Source organism: Procambarus clarkii, chromosome 38 (genome assembly GCF_040958095.1).
Source record: "Procambarus clarkii isolate CNS0578487 chromosome 38, FALCON_Pclarkii_2.0, whole genome shotgun sequence".
In the NCBI taxonomy this organism is placed as follows: Eukaryota; Metazoa; Arthropoda; class Malacostraca; order Decapoda; family Cambaridae; genus Procambarus; species Procambarus clarkii.
This window is the reverse complement of record NC_091187.1, coordinates 42,017,947-42,039,602: the sequence shown is the minus strand read 5'-3', so window position 1 is coordinate 42,039,602 and position 21,656 is coordinate 42,017,947. Positions and strand designations below refer to the sequence as shown.

The window sequence follows — 21,656 nt, the reverse complement described above, 5'->3', positions numbered from 1 at the left end:
GACAACATGGAGCACAATTTCTCAAATATTGGGATCAAAAAGGATTTTATATAACAAACCAATACTTCTGTCAAATAACGATGGTCTGCTTTCAGCCTCTGATAGTGCTATTGAATTCGATAGGTTTTTCTCATCCATTGGGTCATCCCTTGCTAATGATATTCCATCTTCCACGACTAATGTTCAGGACTATCTTACAGGTAACTATCCACAGTCTCTGTACCTAATGCCTGCTAATTCCACTTATGTTAATGAGATAATCCTTTCCCCTAAAACCAAGTCTAGTGCCCTTGAGGAGATACCAACTCTAATTTACTAAAAAGCCTCCAGATCTTTAGCTCCTGCCATTGCATTACTTTACAACAAGTCACTTGAACTCCAAACCTTTCCAGATATTCTAAAAAAAAAAAAGCGAGAGTAACCCCAGTCTATAAATGTGGTGATCTCACTGATGTCAACAACTTCAGGTCTATATCAATTCTGCTAAACTTGTCAAAAATATTTGAAAAACTAATCTACAAGCAGCTTTACTCTTATCTAGCCAAACACAATATACAGTACTTAGCTCGTGCCAATATGGCTTCAGACCCCCACAAAAAAGCACTAATGATACACTTATTAGTATCATCAACACTTATTAGTATCATTAACCTGATACATGCAGCTCTTGATAAAAATGAGTTCCCTGTTGGGTTATTTGTGGACCTGCGTAAGGGTTTTGACACTGTCAACCACCAAAACCTTCTTCTTAAATTACATCATTATGGACTCTGCAGGTGGAAAGTCCCATTGTGTGAAGAGAACTAGAATGGTGGAGATGTGATTATAAACTAGTGAAGATATTGACTCATAAACGTTTCACCTTTTTTAAGCTGGGCCTTTCCCTCTAACCCCGTCCAGTCCCACAGCAGTACACAGGTGCACATAGTTACACAGCAGTACACAGGTGCACATAGTTACACAGCAGTACACAGGTGCACATAGTTACACAGCAGTACACAGGTGCACATAGTTACACAGCAGTACACAGGTGCACATAGTTACACAGCAGTACACAGGTGCACACAGTTACAAAAGCAGTGTGTAAACACAAGGCTGGGTTGATATATTTGGAGGAGAGTGTGAAGCCCAGACTGTTACTGGGTCTCAGCCAGCAAGGGAGGCGCCACGCTGCCAGATGCATCAGTGTAAACATTGCCCCAACATCCCATTGGAGTGTTCAAGGCACTCAACAACGGGTCGTTAGCAGTGTCTCCTATGACCAACTGCTCATACCTTTCCATGCATGTAATATTCTTTTGTCTTGGCGTCGAGAATGGCTGATCTTAATTACCTCAGGGAATGTTATTGATGAACAATCGTCAAGGGACTTACCAATATTAGACATATATGTGCAAGTTTGTGTACCCATTATTGTTGTACATTATGTGGAGTGTTTGACCATATGTTGATTTATTGCTAACTATTTTTGTCCAGGAAGTGAAGGTTATGTGGTGAAGATATTGAACATATGAGCACATTAGATACATGTACAGTTTTGACCAAAGGTTCACCTCAGTTACAGCGGAGACAGTCACATGTGATATATATCTTGAGATATCTTGAGATGATTTCGGGGCTTTAGTGTCCCCGCGGCCCGGTCTTCGACCAGGCCTCCACCCCCAGGAAGCAGCCCTTGACAGCTGACTAACACCCAGGTACCTATTTTACTGCTAGGTAACAGGGGCATAGGGTGAAAGAAACTCTGCCCATTGTTTCTCGCCGGCGCCTGTGATCGAACCCAGGACTACAGGATCACAAGTCCAGCGTGCTGTCCGCTCGGTCGACCGGCTCCTGATACAAGGTGATACGATACGATACGTATCGTATACGACCGGTGATACAAGACAATTAACAACATGTTTGTAACATGGTGTAACTGGAGTGTTGAGGAGAGTTCAAGAAGAGTACACTGAGAGGTTGTGGGTCCAGCCTCAGTTAATATCAATATTTGCTATCTTCATTTATTTGTATTAAATGTTCTATTTTTTGACTTAGGAGTTTATTTCCTACTTCTGCAGGTGTGAAAGTGAACCGAGAGTAATTAAAGCCCATCACTATTTCTCGAATACATATTGTTACTAATTAGGATGGGAATAATTAAATTAGTGAGAAAATCCTTAGGAGCCGTGATGAGGATTCGAACCTATGTGGTGGATATTTTTATGCTCATGCCCCAGACAATCAGGCCACGACATAGGAAAGGACTGCAATCTGGAGTTCTGCAGAACACACGAGGGTTTCCTGAGGCTTCTACTGAAGCCGGACTAGGATTTTCACACAACCCCCCCCCCCCCACGTACTCTGACAAAGTGCATGAAGGGTAATCACATGTTAGTGTCATTACTCTGTGTATTAAAAGAGGAGCATCAGAGGTAGAACATTCCTAGATGACAGTGAGAGTGCATGGGGGAATTGTGTGAAAATCCTGGTCAGGCTTCAGTGGAGATCAATGGAAAACATAGACTTGCCAAATATCAATAAGTAAGTAAGTAATTATCAAAAGAAGGCACCAAACCGGGAAGGCTATGTAGCACCATCAAATACGCAAAATAATCAGAGGGCGCTAAATATCACCAAGGATGCCAATACGAGAACAAAAACGCATAAGGCGAACGATATCAAAAGTATCCGAGTCACCAAGAATTCTATCGAGGGATAGGTGACCGCGAAGGGCGGTCGGAAAGCAAGACACACGCTCGTCCTGGAAGTCAGGACATTCAAGAAGGACATGCACGACCGTAAGAGGGACAATGCAACTAGGACAATAAGGAGCAGGGCGGCGCTCCATCAAGTGACCATGGGTAAAGCGAGTATGGCCAATACGCAACCTCGCCAGAGCTGTTTCCCACCGCCGGTTACGGTGGAAGGAGGACGGCCACGAGGAAACACAACATTTAAGAGTACGTAGCTTGTTACCAGTAACAGACATCCAAGAAGCCTGCCAACGGGTAAGGACTGAGGAATGGATAACCGGGTAAAAGTCGGAGTAGGGAATGCCTTTGCGAGAGATGGGACAAGAGCGGACAGCTTCCTTGGCAGCAGCATCCGCACGCTCATTTAAAGACACACCAATATGGCTGGGAACCCAACAAAACTCAACCGACTTAAATTTACTGTGAACGAGAAACAGCCAATGCTGGATCTCGACAACTACTGGATGAACCGGATTAAAGGACCCGAGAGCCATGAGGGCACTACGAGAGTCAACAACAACCACAAAGGAAGACTGACAACGAGAAAGCAGGAGACGAAGAGCATAGAGAATAGCATAAAGTTCCGCTGTAAAGATGCTAGTTTCCGGAGGCAAGCGACACATATAAGTGCGATCAGGAAAAACAACAGAGTAGCCAACACCGTCCGCTGACTTAGACCCATCGGTGAAGACAGAAACGGAGCGGGAGTGAGAAGAAAAGTGCTCGAGGAAAAGGCGTTTTAGAACCGTAGGAGGGGTAAAAGCTTTAGTGATACGGGTCAAGGATGTACAAAACCGCGGAAGAGGGACCCTCCACGGGGGCAAAGAAGGAACAACACGAGGAGAAACATCAGAAATACGAATGGAAAGAGAATCCTGTAGGCGAGATAACCGGACAGAAAGAGGGAGGTGGTGAAGAGGAACAGGAACCGCAGGAGGGGTAAAAGTTAAAGCACGACAGAGGCGAGAGGAAGGATGTTGCAAGGACCGCGCAAGATAGCGAAGACAGTAGCGATCACGGCGGTCCTGGAGAGACAGGAAGCCAGTGTCAACATACAAGCTAACGATGGGAGTCGAACGAAAGGCACCAGAACTGAGGCGCAACCCAGTATGGTGCAAAGCATCAAGACGGTGAAGAGTAGAAGGAGAAGCAGACGAGTAAGCAGGGCAACCATAATCGAGCTTAGACAGGACGAGAGAGGAATGTAAAGCAAGGAGAGTGCGCCTATCTGCCCCCCAAGAAGTATGGGACAAGACCCGAAGGAGGGTAAGGGCCTTAGAGCACTCAACACGGAGGTAAGAGATATGGGGAGACCAAGACAAACGAGTGTCAAGGAATAACCCCAAAAGCTTCGCGGATTCTTTGTATTCAAGGGGATGACCATAAAGTGACAAAGAGGGACGAAGAACAACCCGTTTCCGCGTGAAAGTCATGGCACAAGTCTTAGAAGTAAAGAACTTGAAGCCATGACCTGTGGCCCAAGACGACACGGCATCAATTGCAAGTTGAAGCCGGCGTTGAAGGAGAGGCGAATCATCACCCTGACAACAAAGGGTAAGATCATCGACACAGAGAGCGGAGAAGACACCAGAAGGAAGAGAGGAAAGAAGACCATTGAGGGCAACCAGAAAAAGAGTAGTACTCAGAACACTACCCTGGGGCACACCTTCGTATTGCTGAAAAGAGGGAGAGAGAGCGGTACCAAGGCGCACCCGAAAGGAACGACGGGAGAGGAAGCTGCGGAGAAAGAGAGGGAGATGACCACGAAGGCCAAAAGAATGAAGTTGAGATAGGATATGATAACGCCAAGTGGTGTCGTAAGCCTTTTCTAGGTCAAAAAGGACGGCAACAACGGAGGTCTTCGCAGCAAAAGCAGTACGAATATAGACCTCCAAGTTCACCAGGACATCTGTCGTGCTGCGGCACTTGCGGAAACCAAATTGAGAAGGGGAGAGGAGGTGATGGTGTTCCAGGAACCACATCAGACGAACGTTAACCATACGTTCAAAGAGTTTGCAGACACAACTTGTGAGAGCAATAGGGCGAAAGTCCTTAGGGGAAGTACCCAGAGACCCCGGTTTGCGAACAGGGAGGACAACGGCATCGAGCCAGTCCTCAGGGACTGACGACGACTCCCAGATCCGATTATACAGACTCAGTAAATACTGAGACGTGCTCGGAGGGAGATGGCGAAGCATCTCATAATGAATACCATCGGAGCCCGCCGCCGTAGAACCGCAGAGGGCCAGGGCAGAACGAAGTTCAGAGAGAGAGAGGGATCATTATAGGGAAGCTGAAGATGAGTGCAGAAATCTAAAGGACGAGACTCAAGGACAGGTTTATGAAGAAGGAAAGATTGGGGAAGATGAAGACCAGAGCTAACAGAAGAAAAGTGGGAACCCAGTTCGGAAGCGACCTGCAACGGGTCCGCCACAAGAGTATCACGGAGGTGAAGGACCGGGGAAACATCGGGAACGAACTTACCCGTTATCTTGCGGATACGCTTCCAGATCTGGGCCAGAGGGGTTTCGGACGTAATTGTTGAGACATAAGATGCCCAACATTCACGTTTAGCCGTACGGATGGCCCTACGGGCCACCGCACTCGCTTTCCGAAAGAAAAGAAAAGAATCGGTCGTCTGCCTACGGCGGTGCCTCTTCCAGGCTGCACGCTTACAGCGGACAGCCCGAGCACAGTCCGCATTCCACCAGGGAACGCACTTCCGTGGACCCCGAGAGGAAGAGCGAGGAATAGAGCGGAGGGCAGCGTTGAAGACAGTGTCATGAAAAAGGAGGAGAGCGCGAGAGAGGGGCAGAAGGGAGAGGTCAGAGAGAGTAGCACTGAGGGAAAATAGGGTCCAGTCCGCCTTAGCAAACTGCCACCTAGGGAAAGAGAGGGAAGGGCGAAAAGAGAAAAAGGAAACAAGGATGGGGAAATGATCACTTCCATGGAGGTCATCAAGAACCTGCCACGTGAAATCTAAGTAAAGAGAAGAAGAGCAGAGAGAAAGATCAAGACAAGAAAGGGTGCGAGTCCGAGAGTCCAAATGAGTGGGCTCACCAGAATTCAGAAGAGACAGGGAAGAAGAGAGGAGAAACGGCTCAAGGAGGCGACCCCGGGTATTCGTCAGAACGTCACCCCAAAGAGAATGACGACAATTGAAGTCACCCAGCAGGAGCACAGGCTCCGGCAAGGAGTCTAGGAGGTGTTTCAAATCAGGAAGAGAGAGCGGGACACTCGGGGGGAGATAAATGGAACAAACTGTGTACCATTTCCCCACAAAGATACGAGCAGCAGAACAATGGAGAGGCGAAGGAAAAAGTAAAGGAACAAAGGGAACATCAGCCCGAATCAAGAGAGCAGAAGAATTAGAAGCCCTAGCAATGGCTGGGGGGGGGGGAGAGAAAGGAATAGCCACGAAAACGACCAGGACGAGCACCAAGCATTGGCTCCTGGAGACAGACACAAAGGGGCGAAAACCGCGAAATCAGAAGTTGGAGTTCGAGGAAATTGGCGTAATAACCTCGAACATTCCATTGAAGAATGGACAACGACGAGAAGAGAAAGGACAAAAACAGAGAACAAGGAAGAAACAAAGGCGAAAGAGCAACAGAGCACGTTAAAGAATATCAGGGTCGGGATCAGGGTCAGCAAAGTCAGGGTTAGGGGGCATGGGTAAACTGAGCAAAGACGGAGGGAAGGAAACGGGAGAACAGATCAGAGGTGGGCGGGCAGGGTCCGGAGGAGGAGGAGGAGGAGGAGGAGGAAGAGGAGGAGACAACGGAGAGGAGCAGTCAAGGACAGCAGCAGGAAGAGGGGGAGTAGAAAGAGGGGAGCGCACCCCAGCAAGAGCAGCAACCGAAAGGGAAGCAGGGGCCAAAGAAACCTCCATAGCAGGAACAGGGGGCGCAAGCACTGAAACGGGAGGGGAAGGAGCAACAGAGCCAGAAGGAGGAGCTGAGGAAGAAAGCGAAGCCTTCTTACCCGCCGGGGAAGAGGAAGGAGAGGAGCCAGGCTTACGCTTCTGACTTAAAGAGACCGGTGTCCCAGCAACTACGTACCGGGCAACGGATTCCAGTGTCTCAACAGGAGAAGCCGAACGAGAGCACACACGACGGCCGTTAGGAGAGCGATGGACATCCGCCCGCACCGACAGGCGGTGGGGAGAGCCGATAGATGGAGGAAGAGGATGGGAAGGAGGATCAGAGGGGGACTAGGAAGAAGACACAGAAGACACGACAGACCGGGTAGAAGGAAGGGGAACCCCAGACAGAGGACCAGGAGGAGGATCCTTCGGGAGAGAACCCAAAGGGACAGAGGAGGGGGCAGTGGGCGCATCAGGGTCCAAGGCCCGGAAACGGTTGTGAGTCTGAGGAAGGCGGGAAGGACGAGGAGAGGAAGAGCGCAACACGCGAGCATAAGAGATATTAGCATAAGGCGGGAGCCGGCGAACCTGGCGCCTCGCCTCAGGAAAAGATAAACGCTCCCGGTGCTTCAAGTTTAGGACGGCTGCCTCAAGCTTGTAATGGACACACGCACGGGAGAAGGTAGGATGGGCCTCACCGCAGTTAAGGCAACGAGCCTGGGGAGAAGCGCACTCCGACTTAGAGTGACCTTCGCCACCACACAAAGGACAGAGAGAGACAGTCTCGGAGCAGCGGAGGGCACCATGCCCAAACCTCCAGCACTTGTTGTAGAGCCGAGGAGAAGGAATGTACTCCTGGACAGAGCACCTGGCACCAGCAAGAATGACAGAGGGTGGAAGGGTCCTACCATCAAAGGTAATCTTCACAACCCGGAGGGGCTGACGGCGACTACCACGAGGGGGACGAGTAAACGTGTCCACCTGGAGAATAGAATGGCCCTGGGCAGCGAGGATATGTCGAATATCGTCGTGGCAGTCGCGCAGGTCCCGAACACCGGTCGCAACATGGGGCGGGAGCAAAATAGTGCCAACACTGGCATTCAACTGAGCGTTCTTCGAGACCCGAACGGGGGTCTCGCCAAGGCAGGATAAGGCAGCCAAGCGGGAAGCAGCATCCTGAGAAGGAGCAGCAACGACACGTGTACCGAGACGAGTGGGGTTGAAAGTAATGGAGGCATCCACGGAATCAATGAGATGTCGATGGAGGGAGAAATCGTCAGGAGGCGCAGAATCAAGAGGGAGGAGACCAAAATATTTGGCCCACGAAGCGGGACCAAACAAGGCTTGATAGGTAGCAGAACTGGAAGGAATCGAGCGAGGGCGGCCGTGACGAGGACGGCGGTGAGAACCCCCAGAGAGAGAGGGGTTAAAAGGCGCAGTAGTTACAACTAGAGAAGGAGCCGCGCCAGGGGACGAGGTAGTCACCACTGGGGGCTTGGGGCTCGACCCAACCACAGAGGGAGGGGAGCCAGTGGAAGGAGTCAGAGGCCAAAGGAGGAGCAAGGTCGGGGCCCAATGCAGCGGAGGCTACAGAGCCCAGTCTTCCAATACGGACCGACTCGGGGGCTTGGTCGCCCACCCCACGAGCCTGAGAAGGTAAACCAGAAGAAGCCGAAACAGGGGTTATCATCTTGACGAAAAGAAGAATTCATTCACGAATGTGCCCCCACACCCACCATGGAGCCACAATTAGAGGCAGGACACCCAACAAGAAGCTATCGCCGATCTTGTCGGGGCCTCCTAGGGGTGCGTCGTGAGTATACGCCCCACAAACGCCACCTTAAGAAACCGACAGTCCGTCGAGATCGGGTTCAGTGACGAAGTGGGGATTGACAATAAAAGGTTCCCCTCGCTCTCTACGTCGGGTACTGCAGTTCTACGGGTGCAAGAGTATGCCTCCTCAAGCACCCGGGCGTCAAAATAGAAGAAGTCCAAGGGAAGAACCAGAACGAGCAAAAGGTCGGCAGGAAACGGCAAGCAGATAGGAGAAGAGGGGGGAGAAAAACGAAACAGAAGGAAAAGGAAAAGATGCCCAGCAGAATTGGAGAGGACGGCAGCAGGAGCACAAGGCTAGAAAAGGACAGAGGACTGTCCCAAGGAGCATCACACTCCGGCAGCCGCCCACTAAGCCCCCACACGGCGACAACGAGCTGAGCGGGGAGGGGCAAATATCAATAAGTATCTAAGAGAGTGAAACGCTAACAAAAAATATACCAGTTTACTGGGCATTAACATAAATGAACATAACATATAAAAAAGAATACAATCTATAAACTCACACTCAATGATTTATCCAGCTTCTCAAAGCTGGGCATGATCAACAGGTCTCAAAACTGCATACAATCAGCACTAGCTGACGCCAGGCTCTATCGTGGCACAGTGGGACACTAGGGCCTATTATGCTGCTAATACCAATACAGGGTGGTGTCACAACCATTAACAAATGAGGTATGAGGAATTAATATATACAGCACAATGACATCACTTAAGATCCTCAGGTACCCACCTCACTAAGATATATAACAGCGCCAATCACCTGGTATAAAGGATGCACAATGGTAGAACTGATCCATGGTATACATTACTGCAACATGACAAATATCCTAGCAGTCAAATGACACAAATAAGGTCACAAAACCCGGACCGTAGCGGCAACACATGCGCTCGACTGAGACAATCAAAGAGTGACCGCCCAGAGCCATGCTGGCCGGGAGCGACACTGTATCCACCTCTGAGTCAGCTGACTCCTCTCTTTCAAATATCTCAAGCTCATATACAGACATATCTCCATCAAGAACTTCTAATTCATATATCAACAAAATAAAGACTATAATACACAACCTTACATAATAATACATATCAATAATTCAGTACATTAAAGATTATATCATGATATAAAAATATGTGAACAAAGAATTCATATTGGCAAGACATGGTAACACTGGCGGGAGAGGGGAGGAGGGGTTAAGGGAGGATTTCAAGACATCTGCCAGCCAGCCATTATACATAAGCATACATGAATACAATATAAAGTATATATACATGTGTATCAAAGCCATGTCTATGTGGTATACATCTCACAGTGCCAAAATCTAATTTAATGTTAGAGGACAATGTAATGAACAATAATGAAAGGGAAATTACACAGTATACATGACAGTAATACATCTGAGACCTAAATTTATACATTCTCCATCATAGTCCACATAATATTTCCTATACACCATTATATAGCATTCCATAATATAAGCATATACGGATGTTTTTCGAGCTACATGACATTAGGCTACTGCTATTCACTAGACTTCTAATATATATCCACAAATACATGGCAAGGACTTATGGTACAGATATATAATATACATAGATATATGTGGCATACATTGGCAATACACATTTAATATTAGTGTGTTGTCGAAAAAAGAATAACTACATAAATTAATATTCGTGATACTAGGCTAATCAGCCAAGACATCACTATACAGTTTGAGCACATCATACACCAGCTACAGTATGATCATACTGGTGTATGTGTGGTCATAACACCACCTCACACCCATATGGTAATACCACAACACACCATGGACCAGTATGGTAATATCACAACACACCATGGTCCAGTATGGTAATATCACAACAAACCATGGTCCAGTATGGTAATATCACAACACACCACGAACCAGTATGGTAATACCACAACACACCATGGTCCAGTATGGTAATATCACAACACACCATGGACCAGTATGGTAATATCACAACAAACCATGGACCAGTATGGTAATATCACAACACACTATGGTCCAGTATGGTAATACCACAACACACCATGGACCAGTATGGTAATATCACAACACACCATGGTCCAGTATGGTAATATCACAACACACCATGGACCAGTATGGTAATATCACAACATACCATGGACCAGTATGGTAATATCACAACACACCATGGACCAGTATGGTAATATCACAACACACCATGGACCAGTATGGTAATATCACAACACACCATGGTCCAGTATGGTAATATCACAACACACCATGGACCAGTATGGTAATACCACAACACACCATGGGCCAGGATGGTAATATCACAACACACCTGAGTGATTGTGAGGTGATGGTGATATAACAGTGATAGTAATTTAATAAAGATAGTGTGATAGTGATACTGAGGTGGTTATATGACAGTGATGGTGAGGTGATGGTGATATAGCAGTGATGGTGAAGCAGTGGTGCTGTAGCAGTGATAGTGATGTATTAGTAAATGTAAGGAGGAAACTATCACTGAGGTGATAATGCAGAGAAAGTGAAATGATGTTGGTGTAGCAGTGATAGTGTTATGTGATAGTGAGCTGTTGGTGATATAACAGTGACAACAGCTGCCATATAGTGACACCAACAATTTGTTACTCAACATGGTCAGTATATGACCCCAAGTGCGGGCACTAAGGTGATGGTGATATATAGAGGTGATAGTGAAGCTATAGAGATACAACAATGATAGGTTACAGTACTGGGAAGATAAAGCACTAATGGTGATACAGCCGTGATTGTCAGGTATATGATACCAAAGTATAAATACCAAAGTGTTAAATACCAAAGATAGTGAAGCCATGATGATATAGTGATAAAGGCGTGTCCTTAAATTATATTGGCATCAAAATACGCAGTCCATGGTGATGCAGTAGTGATAGTGATAGTGATGGTACAGTGAACTAGAGAGGCAGCACTACACCACAGTAGAGATGGTGATGGTACAGTGAACTAGAGTGGTAGCACAACACCACAGTAGTGATGGTGGAGGTACAGGGAACTAGAGTGGCAGCATAACACCACAGTAGTGATGGTGGTAGTACAGTGAACAAGACTGGCAGCACAACACCACAGTAGTGATGGTGGTGGTACAGTGAACTAGACTGGCAGCACAACACCACAGTAGTGATGGTGATGGTACAGTGAACTAGAGTGGCAGCATAACACCACAGTAGTGATGGTGGTAGTACAGTGAACAAGAGTGGCATCACAACACCACAGTAGTGGTGGTACAGTGAACTAGAGTGGCAGCACAACACTACAGTAGTGATGGTGGTGGTACAGTGAACTAGACTGGCAGCACAACACCACAGTAGTGATGGTGATGGTACAGTGCACTAGAGTGGCAGCACAACACCACAGGAGTGATGGTGATGGTACAGTGAACTAGAGTGACAGCACAACACCACAGTAGTGATGGTACAGTGAACTAGAGTGGCAGCACAACACCACAGTAGTGATAGTGGTGGTACAGTGAACTACAGTGGCAGCACAACATTACAGTAGTGATGGTACAGTGAACTAGAGTGGCAGCACAACACCACAGTAGTGATGATGGTGGTACAGTGAACTAGAGTGGCAGCACAACACCACAGTAGTGATGGTGATGCTACAGTGAACTAGAGTGGCAGCACAACAACACAGTAGTGATGGTGGTGGTACAGTGAACTAGAGTGGCAGCACAACACCACAGTAGTGATGGTACAGTGAACTAGAGTGGCAGCACAACACCATAGTAGTGATGGTGATATTACAGTGAACTAGAGTGGCAGCACAACACCACAGTAGTGATGGTAATGGTACAGTGAACTAGAGTGGCAGCACAACACCACAGTCCACCACAGTCACCTCCGTAATGTCACTGTGGTTGACTGCTGCCCTCACCACATCCAGGCCGCTCACCACATCACCGAAGACATCTGGCCACTGGTAACCATCCTGGAGGTCCCTGGTGGTGATGACGAACTGGGCACACCTGGGACCCCCCGGATGATCGCAGCACAACACGGCTCCTGCCCGGCCTGACCTCCGGTACTGCCCCTGGAGGTCCCTGGTGGTGATGACGAACTGGGCACACCTGGGACCCCCCGGATCATCGCAGCACAACACGGCTCCTGCCCGGCGTGACTCCCGGTACTGCCCCTGGAGGTCAGGCAGAAGTGGGGCTCCTCCCTCACCATCATTACTCTCGTAGTCTCCGCCCACCACACTCTCCCACTGCCGACCCTTGTTCCACATCTGCAACAGTTTAGTGTTGCGGTAGGTGTGGCCCCGCTGGCCCGTACACAACAACACAAACTGTCTGGCCAGCGGAGTGTCAGGGGTCAGCCGGATGGTGACCCGCCCTCTTGTTGACCCCGCCCACCCGAGGTCAAGGAACGCCAGGGTGCAGGAGGGCTCCAGCACGCCCATAACCTCACTCTCCTGTAGGAAATGAAATAAATCATGCTGACAACTGTATAACAAAATGTTATCATATTAATTATCATAACTCAGTAAGTCAGTAATGTCAGTAAGACTAGTGGGTGTAATAAAGTAACCTGGAGGGTGTGGGCGTGGGCGGGCGTGGGCTGACGCAGGAGTGAGTGGAGGTACAGCTGTCCGTCTTGTAGAGTTATCCTGGCGGAGCGGCAGCCATCTTGGTCTTCCTGGACGGCCAACACCCGGCCAGCCTCCACCAGCCTCCTGACGGGCTCCCTCATCCTGCGGAGGTCCTCAACCTGTGGACAGTGTCAGCCCCATTATCACCTGTGGTCAGTGTCAGACCCATTATCACCTGTGGTCAGTGTCAGACCCATTATCACCTGTGGTCAGTGTCAGCACCATTATCACCTGTGGACAGTGTCAGCCCCATTATCACCTGTGGTCAGTGTCAGCCCCATTATCACCAGTGGTCAGTGTCAGCCCCATTATCACCAGTGGTCTGTGTCAGCACCATTATCACCTGTGGTCAGTGTCAGCCCCATTATCACCTGTGGACAGTGTCAGCCCCATTATCACCTGTGGTCAGTGTCAGCCCCATTATAACCTGTGGTCAGTGTCAGCCCCATTATAACCTGTAATCAGTGTCCGCCCCATTATCACCTGTGGACAGTGTCAGCCCCATTATCACTTGTGGTCAGTGTCAGCCCCATTATAACCTGTAGTCAGTGTCAGCCCCATTATCACCTGTGGGCAGTGTCAGGCCCATTATCACCTGTGGGCAGTGTCAGCCCCATTATAACCTGTGGTCAGTGTCAGCTCCATTATATCCTGTGGACAGTGTCAGCCCCATTATCACCTGTGGTAAGTGTCAGCCCCATTATCACCTGTGGTCAGTGTCAGCCCCATTATAACCTGTGGTCAGTGTCAGCCCCATTATCACCTGTGGGCAGTGTCAGCCCCATTATAACCTATGGTCAGTGTCAGCCACATTATCACCCGTGGGCAGTGTCAGTCCCATTATAACCTGTGGTCAGTGTCAGCCCCATTATAACCTGTGGTCAGTGTCAGCCCCATTATAACCTGTGGTCAGTGTCAGCCCCATTATAACCTGTGGTCAGTGTCAGCCCCATTATACCCTGTGGTCAGTGTCAGCCCCATTATAACCTGTGGTCAGTGTCGGCCCCATTATCACCTGTGGACAGTGTCGGCCAGATTATCACCTGTGGTCAGTGTCAGCCCCATTATAACCTGTGGTCAGTGTCAGCCCCATTATAACCTGTGGTCAGTGTCAGCCCCATTATCACCTGTGGGCAGTGTCAGCCCCATTATCACCTGTGGGCAGTGTCAGCCCCATTATCACCTGTGGGCAGTGTCAGCCCCATTATAACCTGTGGTCAGTGTCAGCCCCATTATCACCTGTGGGCAGTGTCAGCCCCATTATCACCTGTGGGCAGTGTCAGCCCCATTATAACCTGTGGTCAGTGTCAGCCCCATTATAACCTGTGGTCAGTGTCAGCCCCATTATAACCTGTGGTCAGTGTCAGCCCCATTATAACCTGTGGTAAGTGTCAGCCCCATTATAACCTGTGGTCAGTGTCAGCCCCATTATAACCTGTGGACAGTGTCAGCCCCATTATCACCTGTGGTCAGTGTCAGCCCCATTATCACCTGTGGTCAGTGTCAGCCCCATTATCACCTGTGGTCAATGTCTGCCCCATTATGCTGGACCTGTACCTCCAGCCCCCCTCTACTGGAAGGGGGTTGGTGCTGGACCTATAGCTCCAACCCCCCTCTACTGGCAGGGGGTTAGTGCTGGACATGTAGCTCCAGCCCCCCTCTACTAGCAGGGGGGCGGGGGTTTGGGGCTGGACCTGTAGCTCCATCCCTACTTTACTGGCAGGGAGTTGGTGCTGGACCTGTAGCTCCAGCCCCCCTATACTGGCAGGGGGTTGGTGCTGGACCTGTAGCTCCAGCCCCCCCCCTCTACTAGCAGGGGGGTGGGGGGTTGGGGCTGGACCTGTAGCTCCAGCCCCCTCTACTGGCAGGGGGTTGGTGCTGGGCTTGTAGCTTCAGCCCTCCTCGAATGGCAGGGAGTTGGTGCTGGACCTGTAGCTTCAGCCCCCTCTACTAGCAGGGGATTGGGGCTGGATATGTAGCTCCAACCCCCATCTACTGGCAGGGGGTTGGTGCTGGACCTGTAGCTCCAGCCCCCCTCTACTGGCAGGGGGTTGGTGCTGGACCTGTAGCGCCAGCCCCCCTCTACTGGCAGGGGGTAGGTGCTGGACCTGTAGCTCCAGCCCCCCTCTACTGGCAGGGGATTGGTGTTAAACCTGTAGCTCAAGTCCCCCTTTACTGGCAGGGGGGTTGGTGCTGGACCTGTAGCTCCAGCCCCCTTCTACTGGCATGGGATTGGTGCTGAACCTGTAGCTCCTGCCCCCCTCTACTGGCATGGGATTGGTGCTGAACCTGTAGCTCCAGCCCCCCTCTACTGGCAGGGGATTGGTGCTGAACCTGAAGCTCCAGCCCCCTTCTACAGGCAGGGGATTGGTGCTGAACCTATAGCTCCAGCCCCCCTCTAATCGCAGGGGTTGGTGCTGGACCCGTAGCTTTATCCCCCCTCTACAGGCAAGGGGTTGGTGCTGGACCTGTAGCTCCAGCCCCCCTATACTTGCAAGGGGTTGATGCTGGACCTGTAGCTCCAGCCCCCCCCTCTACTGGCAGGGGGTTGGTGCAGGACCTGTAGCTCCAGCCCCCCCTCTACTGGCAGGGGATTGGTGTTGAACTTGTAGCTCCAGTCCCCCCCTATACTGGCAAGGGGGTTGGTGCTGGACCTGCAGCTCCAGCCCCCTCTACTGGCATGGGATTGGTGCTGAACCTGTAGCTCCAGCCCCCCCCCTCTACTGGCATGGGATTGGTGCTGGACCTGTAGCTCCAGCCCCTCTCTACTGGCAGGGGGGTTGGTGCTGGACCTGTAGCTCCAGCCCATCTCTATTGGCAGGGAGTTGGTGCTGGACTTGTAGCTCCAGCCCCCCCCCCTCTACTGGCATGGGATTGGTGCTGGACCTGTAGCTCCAGCCCCTCTCTACTGGCAGGGGGTAGGTGTTGAACCTATAGCTCCAGTCCCCCTCTACTGGCAAGGGGGTTGGTGCTGGACCTGTAGCTCCAGCCCCCCTCTACTGGCATGGGATTGGTGCTGAACCTGTAGCTCCAGCCCCCCTCTACTGGAAGGGGATTGGTGCTGGACCTGTAGCTTCATCCCTCCTCTATGGCAAGGGGTTGGTGCTGGACCTGTAGCTCCAGCCTCCCCCCTTCTACTGGCAAGGGGGTAGGTGCTGGACATGTAGCTCCATCCCTCCTCTACTGGCAAGGGGTTGGTGTTGGACCTGTAGCTTCATCCCTCCTCTACTGGAAGGGGGTTGGTGTTGGACTTGTAGCTCCAGCCCCCCTCTACTGGCAGGGGGTTGGTGCTGGACCTGTAGCTCCAGCCCCCTTCTACTGGCGGGGGGGGGGGGGGGGGGGTTGGAGCTGCAGGTCCAATTGCCCCTCTACTGGCAGAAGGGGTTGGTGCCGGACCTGTAGCTCCAGCCTCCCTCTACTGGCAGGGAGGGGAGGTTGGTGCTGGACCTGCAGCTCCAGCCCCCCTCTACTGGCAGGGGGTTGGTGCCGGACCTGTAGCTCCAGCCCCTCCTCTACTGGCAGGGAGTTGGTGCTTTACCTGTAGCTCCAGCCCCCCTCTACTGGCAGGGGGGGGGGAGGTTGGTGCTGGACCTGCAGCTCCAATCCCCCCTCTACTGGCAGGGAGGGGTGGTGCTGGACCTGTAGCTCCAGCCCCTCCTCTACTGGCAGGGAGTTGGTGCTGGACCTGTAGGTCCAGCCCCCTTCTACTGGCAAGGGGGGGGGGGCTGTACCTGTAGCTCCAGCCCCCCCCCATCTACTGGCAGGGGGTTGGTGCTGGACCTGTAGCTCCAGCCCCCCCCCCCATCTACTGGCAGGAGGGTTGGTACTGGACCTGTAGCTCCAGCCCCCCTCTACTGGCAGGGGGTTGGTGCCGGACCTATAGCTCGAGCCCACCTCTACTGGCAGGGGGATGGTGCTGGACTTGTAGCTCCAGCCTCCCCTCTACTGGCAGGGGGTTGGTGCTGGACCTTTAGCTCGAAACACCTCTACTGGCATGGGGATGGTGCTGGACCTGTAGCTCCAGCCCCCCCCCCCTCTACTGGCAGAGGGGTGGTGCTGGACCTGTAGCTCCAGCCCCCTTCCCTCTACTGGCAGGGAGTTGGTGCTGGGCCTGAAGCTCCAGCCCCCCTACCTACTGGCAGGGGGTTGGTGCTGGTCCTGTAGCTCCAGCCCCCCCTCCTCTACTGGCAGAGGGGTGGTGCTGGACCTGTAGCTCCAGCCCCCTTCCCTCTACTGGCAGGGAGTTGGTGCTGGACCTGAAGCTCCAGCCCCCCTACCTACTGGCAGGGGGTTGGTGCTGGTCCTGTAGCTCCAGCCCCCCCCTCTACTGGCAGGGGGTTGGTGCTGGACCTAGCTCCAGGCCCCCCCCCCCTCTACTGGCAGCGGGTTGGTGCTGGACCTGTAGCTCCAGCCCCCCCTTTACTGGCAGGGGGGTTGGTGCTGGACCTGAAGCTCCAGCCCCCCTTCTACTGGCAGGGGGTGGGGTGCTGGACCTGTAGCTCCAGCCCCCCCCTCTACTGGCAGGGAGTTGGTGCTGGACCTGTAGCTCCAGCCCCCCGTCTACTGGAAGGGAGTTGGTGCTGGACCTGTAGCTCCAGCCCCCCTCTACTGGCAAGGGGTTGGTGCTGGACCTGTCGCTCCAGCCCCCCTCTACTGGCAGGGGATTGGTGCTGGACCTGTAGCTCCAACCCCCCTCTACTGGCAGGGGGTTGGTGCAAGACCTGAAGCTCCAGACCCCCTCTACTGGAAGGGAGTTGGTGCTGGACCTGTAGCTCGAGCCCCCCCCCTCTCTACTGGCAGGGGGTTTGTGCCGGACCTGTAGCTTTAGGCCCCTCTCTACTGGCAGGGGGCTGGTGCTGGACCTGTAGCTCCAGCCTCCCTCTACTGGCAGGGGGTTGATGCTGGACCTGTAACTCCAGCCTCCCTCTACTGACAGGGGGTGGTGCTGGACCTGTAGACCCATCCCCTTCTACTAGCAGGGGGTTGGTGCTGGACCTATAACTCCAGCCTCCCCCCCCCCTCTACTGGCAGGGGTTTACTGCTGGACCTGTCGCTCCAGCCCCCCCCCCACTCTACTGGCAGGGGGGGTTGGTGCTGGACTTGTAGCTCCAGCCCCCCTCTACTGGTAGGGGGTTGCTGCTGGACCTGTAACTCCAGCCTCCCTCTACTGGCAGGGGGTTGATGCTGGACCTATAACTCCAGCCTCCCCCCAACTCTACTGGCAGGGGGGGGGGGGTTTGGTGCTGGACCTGTAGCTCCAGCCCCCCCTCTACTGGCAGAGGGGTGGTGCTGGACCTGTAGTCCCAGCCCCTTCTACTGGCAGGGGGATGGTGCTGGACCTATAACTCCAGCCTCCCCCCCTCTACTGGCAGGGGGTTACTGCTGGACCTATAACTCCAGCCTCCCCCCAACTCTACTGGCAGGGGGGGGGGTTGGTGCTGGACCTGTAGCTCCAGCCCCCCCTCTACTGGCAGAGGGGTGGTGCTGGATCTGTAGCTCCAGCCCCCCCCCTCTACTGGCAGTGGGTTGGTGCTGGACCTGAAGCTCCAGCCCCCCCCCTCGACTGGCAGGGGGTTGGTGCTGGACCTGTAACTCCAGCCCCCCTCTACTGGCAGAGGGGTGGTGCTGGACCAGTAGCTCCAGCCCCCCCCTCTACTGGCAGGGGGTTGGTGCTGGACCTGTAGCTCCAGCCTCCCTCTACTGGCAGGGGGTTGGTGCTGGACCTGTAGCTCCAGCCCCCCCTTTACTGGCAGGGGGTTGGTGCTGGACCTGAAGCTCCAGCCCCCCTTCTACTGGCAGGGGGTGGGGTGCTGGACCTGTAGCTCCAGCCCCCCCTCTACTGGCAGGGGGTTGGTGCTGGACCTTTAGCTCGAAGCACCTCTACTGGCAGGGGGATGGTGCTGGACCTGTAGCTGCAGCCCCCCCCCCTCTTCTGGCAGAGGGGTGGTGCTGGACCTGTAGCTCCAGCCCCCTTCTACTGGCAGGGGGTTGGTGCCGGACCTGTAGCTGCAGCCCCCCTCAACTGGCATGGGGATGGTGCTGGACCTGTAGCTCCAGCCCCCCCCCCCCTCTACTGGCAGAAGGGTGGTGCTGGACCTGTAGCTCCAGCCCCCTTCCCTCTACTGGCAGGGAGTTGGTGCTGGGCCTGAAGCTCCAGCCCCCCTACCTACTGGCAGGGGGTTGGCGCTGGTCCTGTAGCTCCAGCCCCCCCCCCCCTCTACTGGCAGAGGGGTGGTGCTGGACCTGTAGCTCCAGCCCCCTTCCCTCTACTGGCAGGGAGTTGGTGCTGGACCTGAAGCTCCAGCCCCCCTACCTACTGGCAGGGGGTTGGTGCTGGTCCTGTAGCTCCAGCCCCCCCCCCTCTACTGGCAGGGGGTTGGTGCTGGACCTAGCTCCAGGCCCCCCCCCCACTCTACTGGCAGCGGGTTGGTGCTGGACCTGTAGCTCCAGCCCCCCCTTTACTGGCAGGGGGTTGGTGCTGGACCTGAAGCTCCAGCCCCCCTTCTACTGGCAGGGGGTGGGGTGCTGGACCTGTAGCTCCAGCCCCCCTCTACTGGCAGGGAGTTGGTGCTGGACCTGTAGCTCCAGCCCCCCGTCTACTGGCAGGGAGTTGGTGCTGGACCTGTAGCTCCAGCCCCCCTCTACTGGCAAGGGGTTGGTGCTGGACCTGTCGCTCCAGCCCCCCTCTACTGGCAGGGGATTGGTGCTGGACCTGTAGCTCCAACCCCCCTCTACTGGCAGGGGGTTGGTGCAAGACCTGAAGCTCCAGACCCCCTCTACTGGAAGGGAGTTGGTGCTGGACCTGTAGCTCGAGCCCCCCCCTCTCTACTGGCAGGGGGTTTGTGCCGGACCTGTAGCTTTAGGCCCCTCTCTAATGGCAGGGGGCTGGTGCTGGACCTGTAGCTCCAGCCTCCCTCTACTGCCAGGGGGTTGATGCTGGACCTGTAACTCTAGCCCCCCTCTACTGACAGGGGGTTGGTGCTGGACCTGTAGACCCAGCCCCTTCTACTAGCAGGGGGTTGGTGCTGGACCTATAACTCCAGCCTCCCCCCCCCCCCTCCTCTACTGGCAGGGGTTTACTGCTGGACCTGTCGCTCCAGCCCCCCCCCCACTCTACTGGCAGGGGGGGTTGGTGCTGGACTTGTAGCTCCAGCCCCCCTCTACTGGCAGGGGGTTGCTCCTGGACCTGTAACTCCAGCCTCCCTCTACTGGCAGGGGGTTGATGCTGGACCTATAACTCCAGCCTCCCCCCAACTCTACTGGAAGGGGGGTGGGGTTGGTGCTGGACCTGCAGCTCCAGCCCCCCCTCTACTGGCAGAGGGGTGGTGCTGGACCTGTAGTCCCAGCCCCTTCTACTGGCAGGGGGATGGTGCTGGACCTATAAATCCAGCCTCCCCCCCTCTACTGGCAGGGGGTTACTGCTGGACCTATAACTCCAGCCTCCCCCCAACTCTACTGGCAGGGGGGGGGGGGGTTGGTGCTGGACCTGTAGCTCCAGCCCCCCCTCTACTGGCAGAGGGGTGGTGCTGGATCTGTAGCTCCAGCCCCCCCCCTCTACTGGCAGTGGGTTGGTGCTGGACCTGAAGCTCCAGCCCCCCCCCTCTACTGGCAGGGGGTTGGTGCTGGACCTGTAACTCCAGCCCCCCTCTACTGGCAGAGGGGTGGTGCTGGACCAGTAGCTCCAGCCCCCCCCCCTGTACTGGCAGGGGGTTGGTGCTGGACCTGTAGCTCCAGCCTCCCTCTACTGGCAGGGGGTTGGTGCTAGACCTGTAGCTCCAGCCCCCCCCCCTCTACTGGTAGGGGATTGGTGCTGGACCTGTAGCTCCAGCCCCCTTCAATTGGCAGGGGGTTGGTGTTGGACCTGTAGCTCCAGCCCCCTTCAATTGGCAGGGGGTTGGTGTTGGACTTGTAGCTCCAGCCCTCCTCTACTGGCAAGGGGTTGGTGTTGGACCTGTAGCTCCAGCCCCCCTCTACTATCAGGGGGTTGGTGCTGGACCTGTAGCTCCAGCCCCCCTCTACTGGCAGGGGGTTGGTGCTGGACCTGCAACTCCAGCCCCCCTCTACTGGCAGGGGGTTGGTGCCGGACCTGTAGCTCCAGCCCCTCCTCTACTGGCAGGGAGTTGGTGCTGGACCTGCAGCTCCAATCCCCCCTCTACTGGCAGGGAGGGTTGGTGCTGGACCTGTAGCTCCAGCCCCTCCTCTACTGGCATGGAGTTGGTGCTGGACGTGTAGCTCCAGCGCCCCTCTACTGGCAGGGGGTTGATGCTGGACCTGTAGCTCCACCCCCCCTCCCTCTACTGGCAGGGGTTGGTGCTAGACCTGTAGCTCCAGCCCCTCTCTACTGGCAGGGGGTTGGTGCTGGACCTGTAGCTCCAGCCCCCCCCCCATCTACTGGCAGGAGGGTTGGTACTGGACCTGTAGCTCCAGCCCCCCTCTACTGGCAGGGGGTTGGTGCTGGACCTGTAGCTGTAGCCCCCCCCCCTCTTCTGGCAGAGGGGTGGTGCTGGACCTGTAGCTCCAGCCCCTCTCTACTGGCAGGGGGTTGGTGCTGGACCTGTAGCTCCAGCCACCCCC

The 21,656-nt window shown here is 53.8% G+C and overlaps 1 protein-coding gene across 1 annotated transcript in view; it reads right to left on the bottom strand.

Moving 5' to 3' along the window:
• Positions 1-21,656, bottom strand: part of LOC138372349 (tripartite motif-containing protein 59-like) — a 43,955-nt gene that overhangs the window by 5,873 nt on the left and 16,426 nt on the right. Inside the window, exon 4 of the mRNA XM_069337630.1 lies at positions 12,366-12,755. Within this exon, the coding sequence (XP_069193731.1) occupies positions 12,366-12,755 (390 nt within the window). The remainder of the gene's footprint in view (positions 1-12,365; positions 12,756-21,656) is intronic.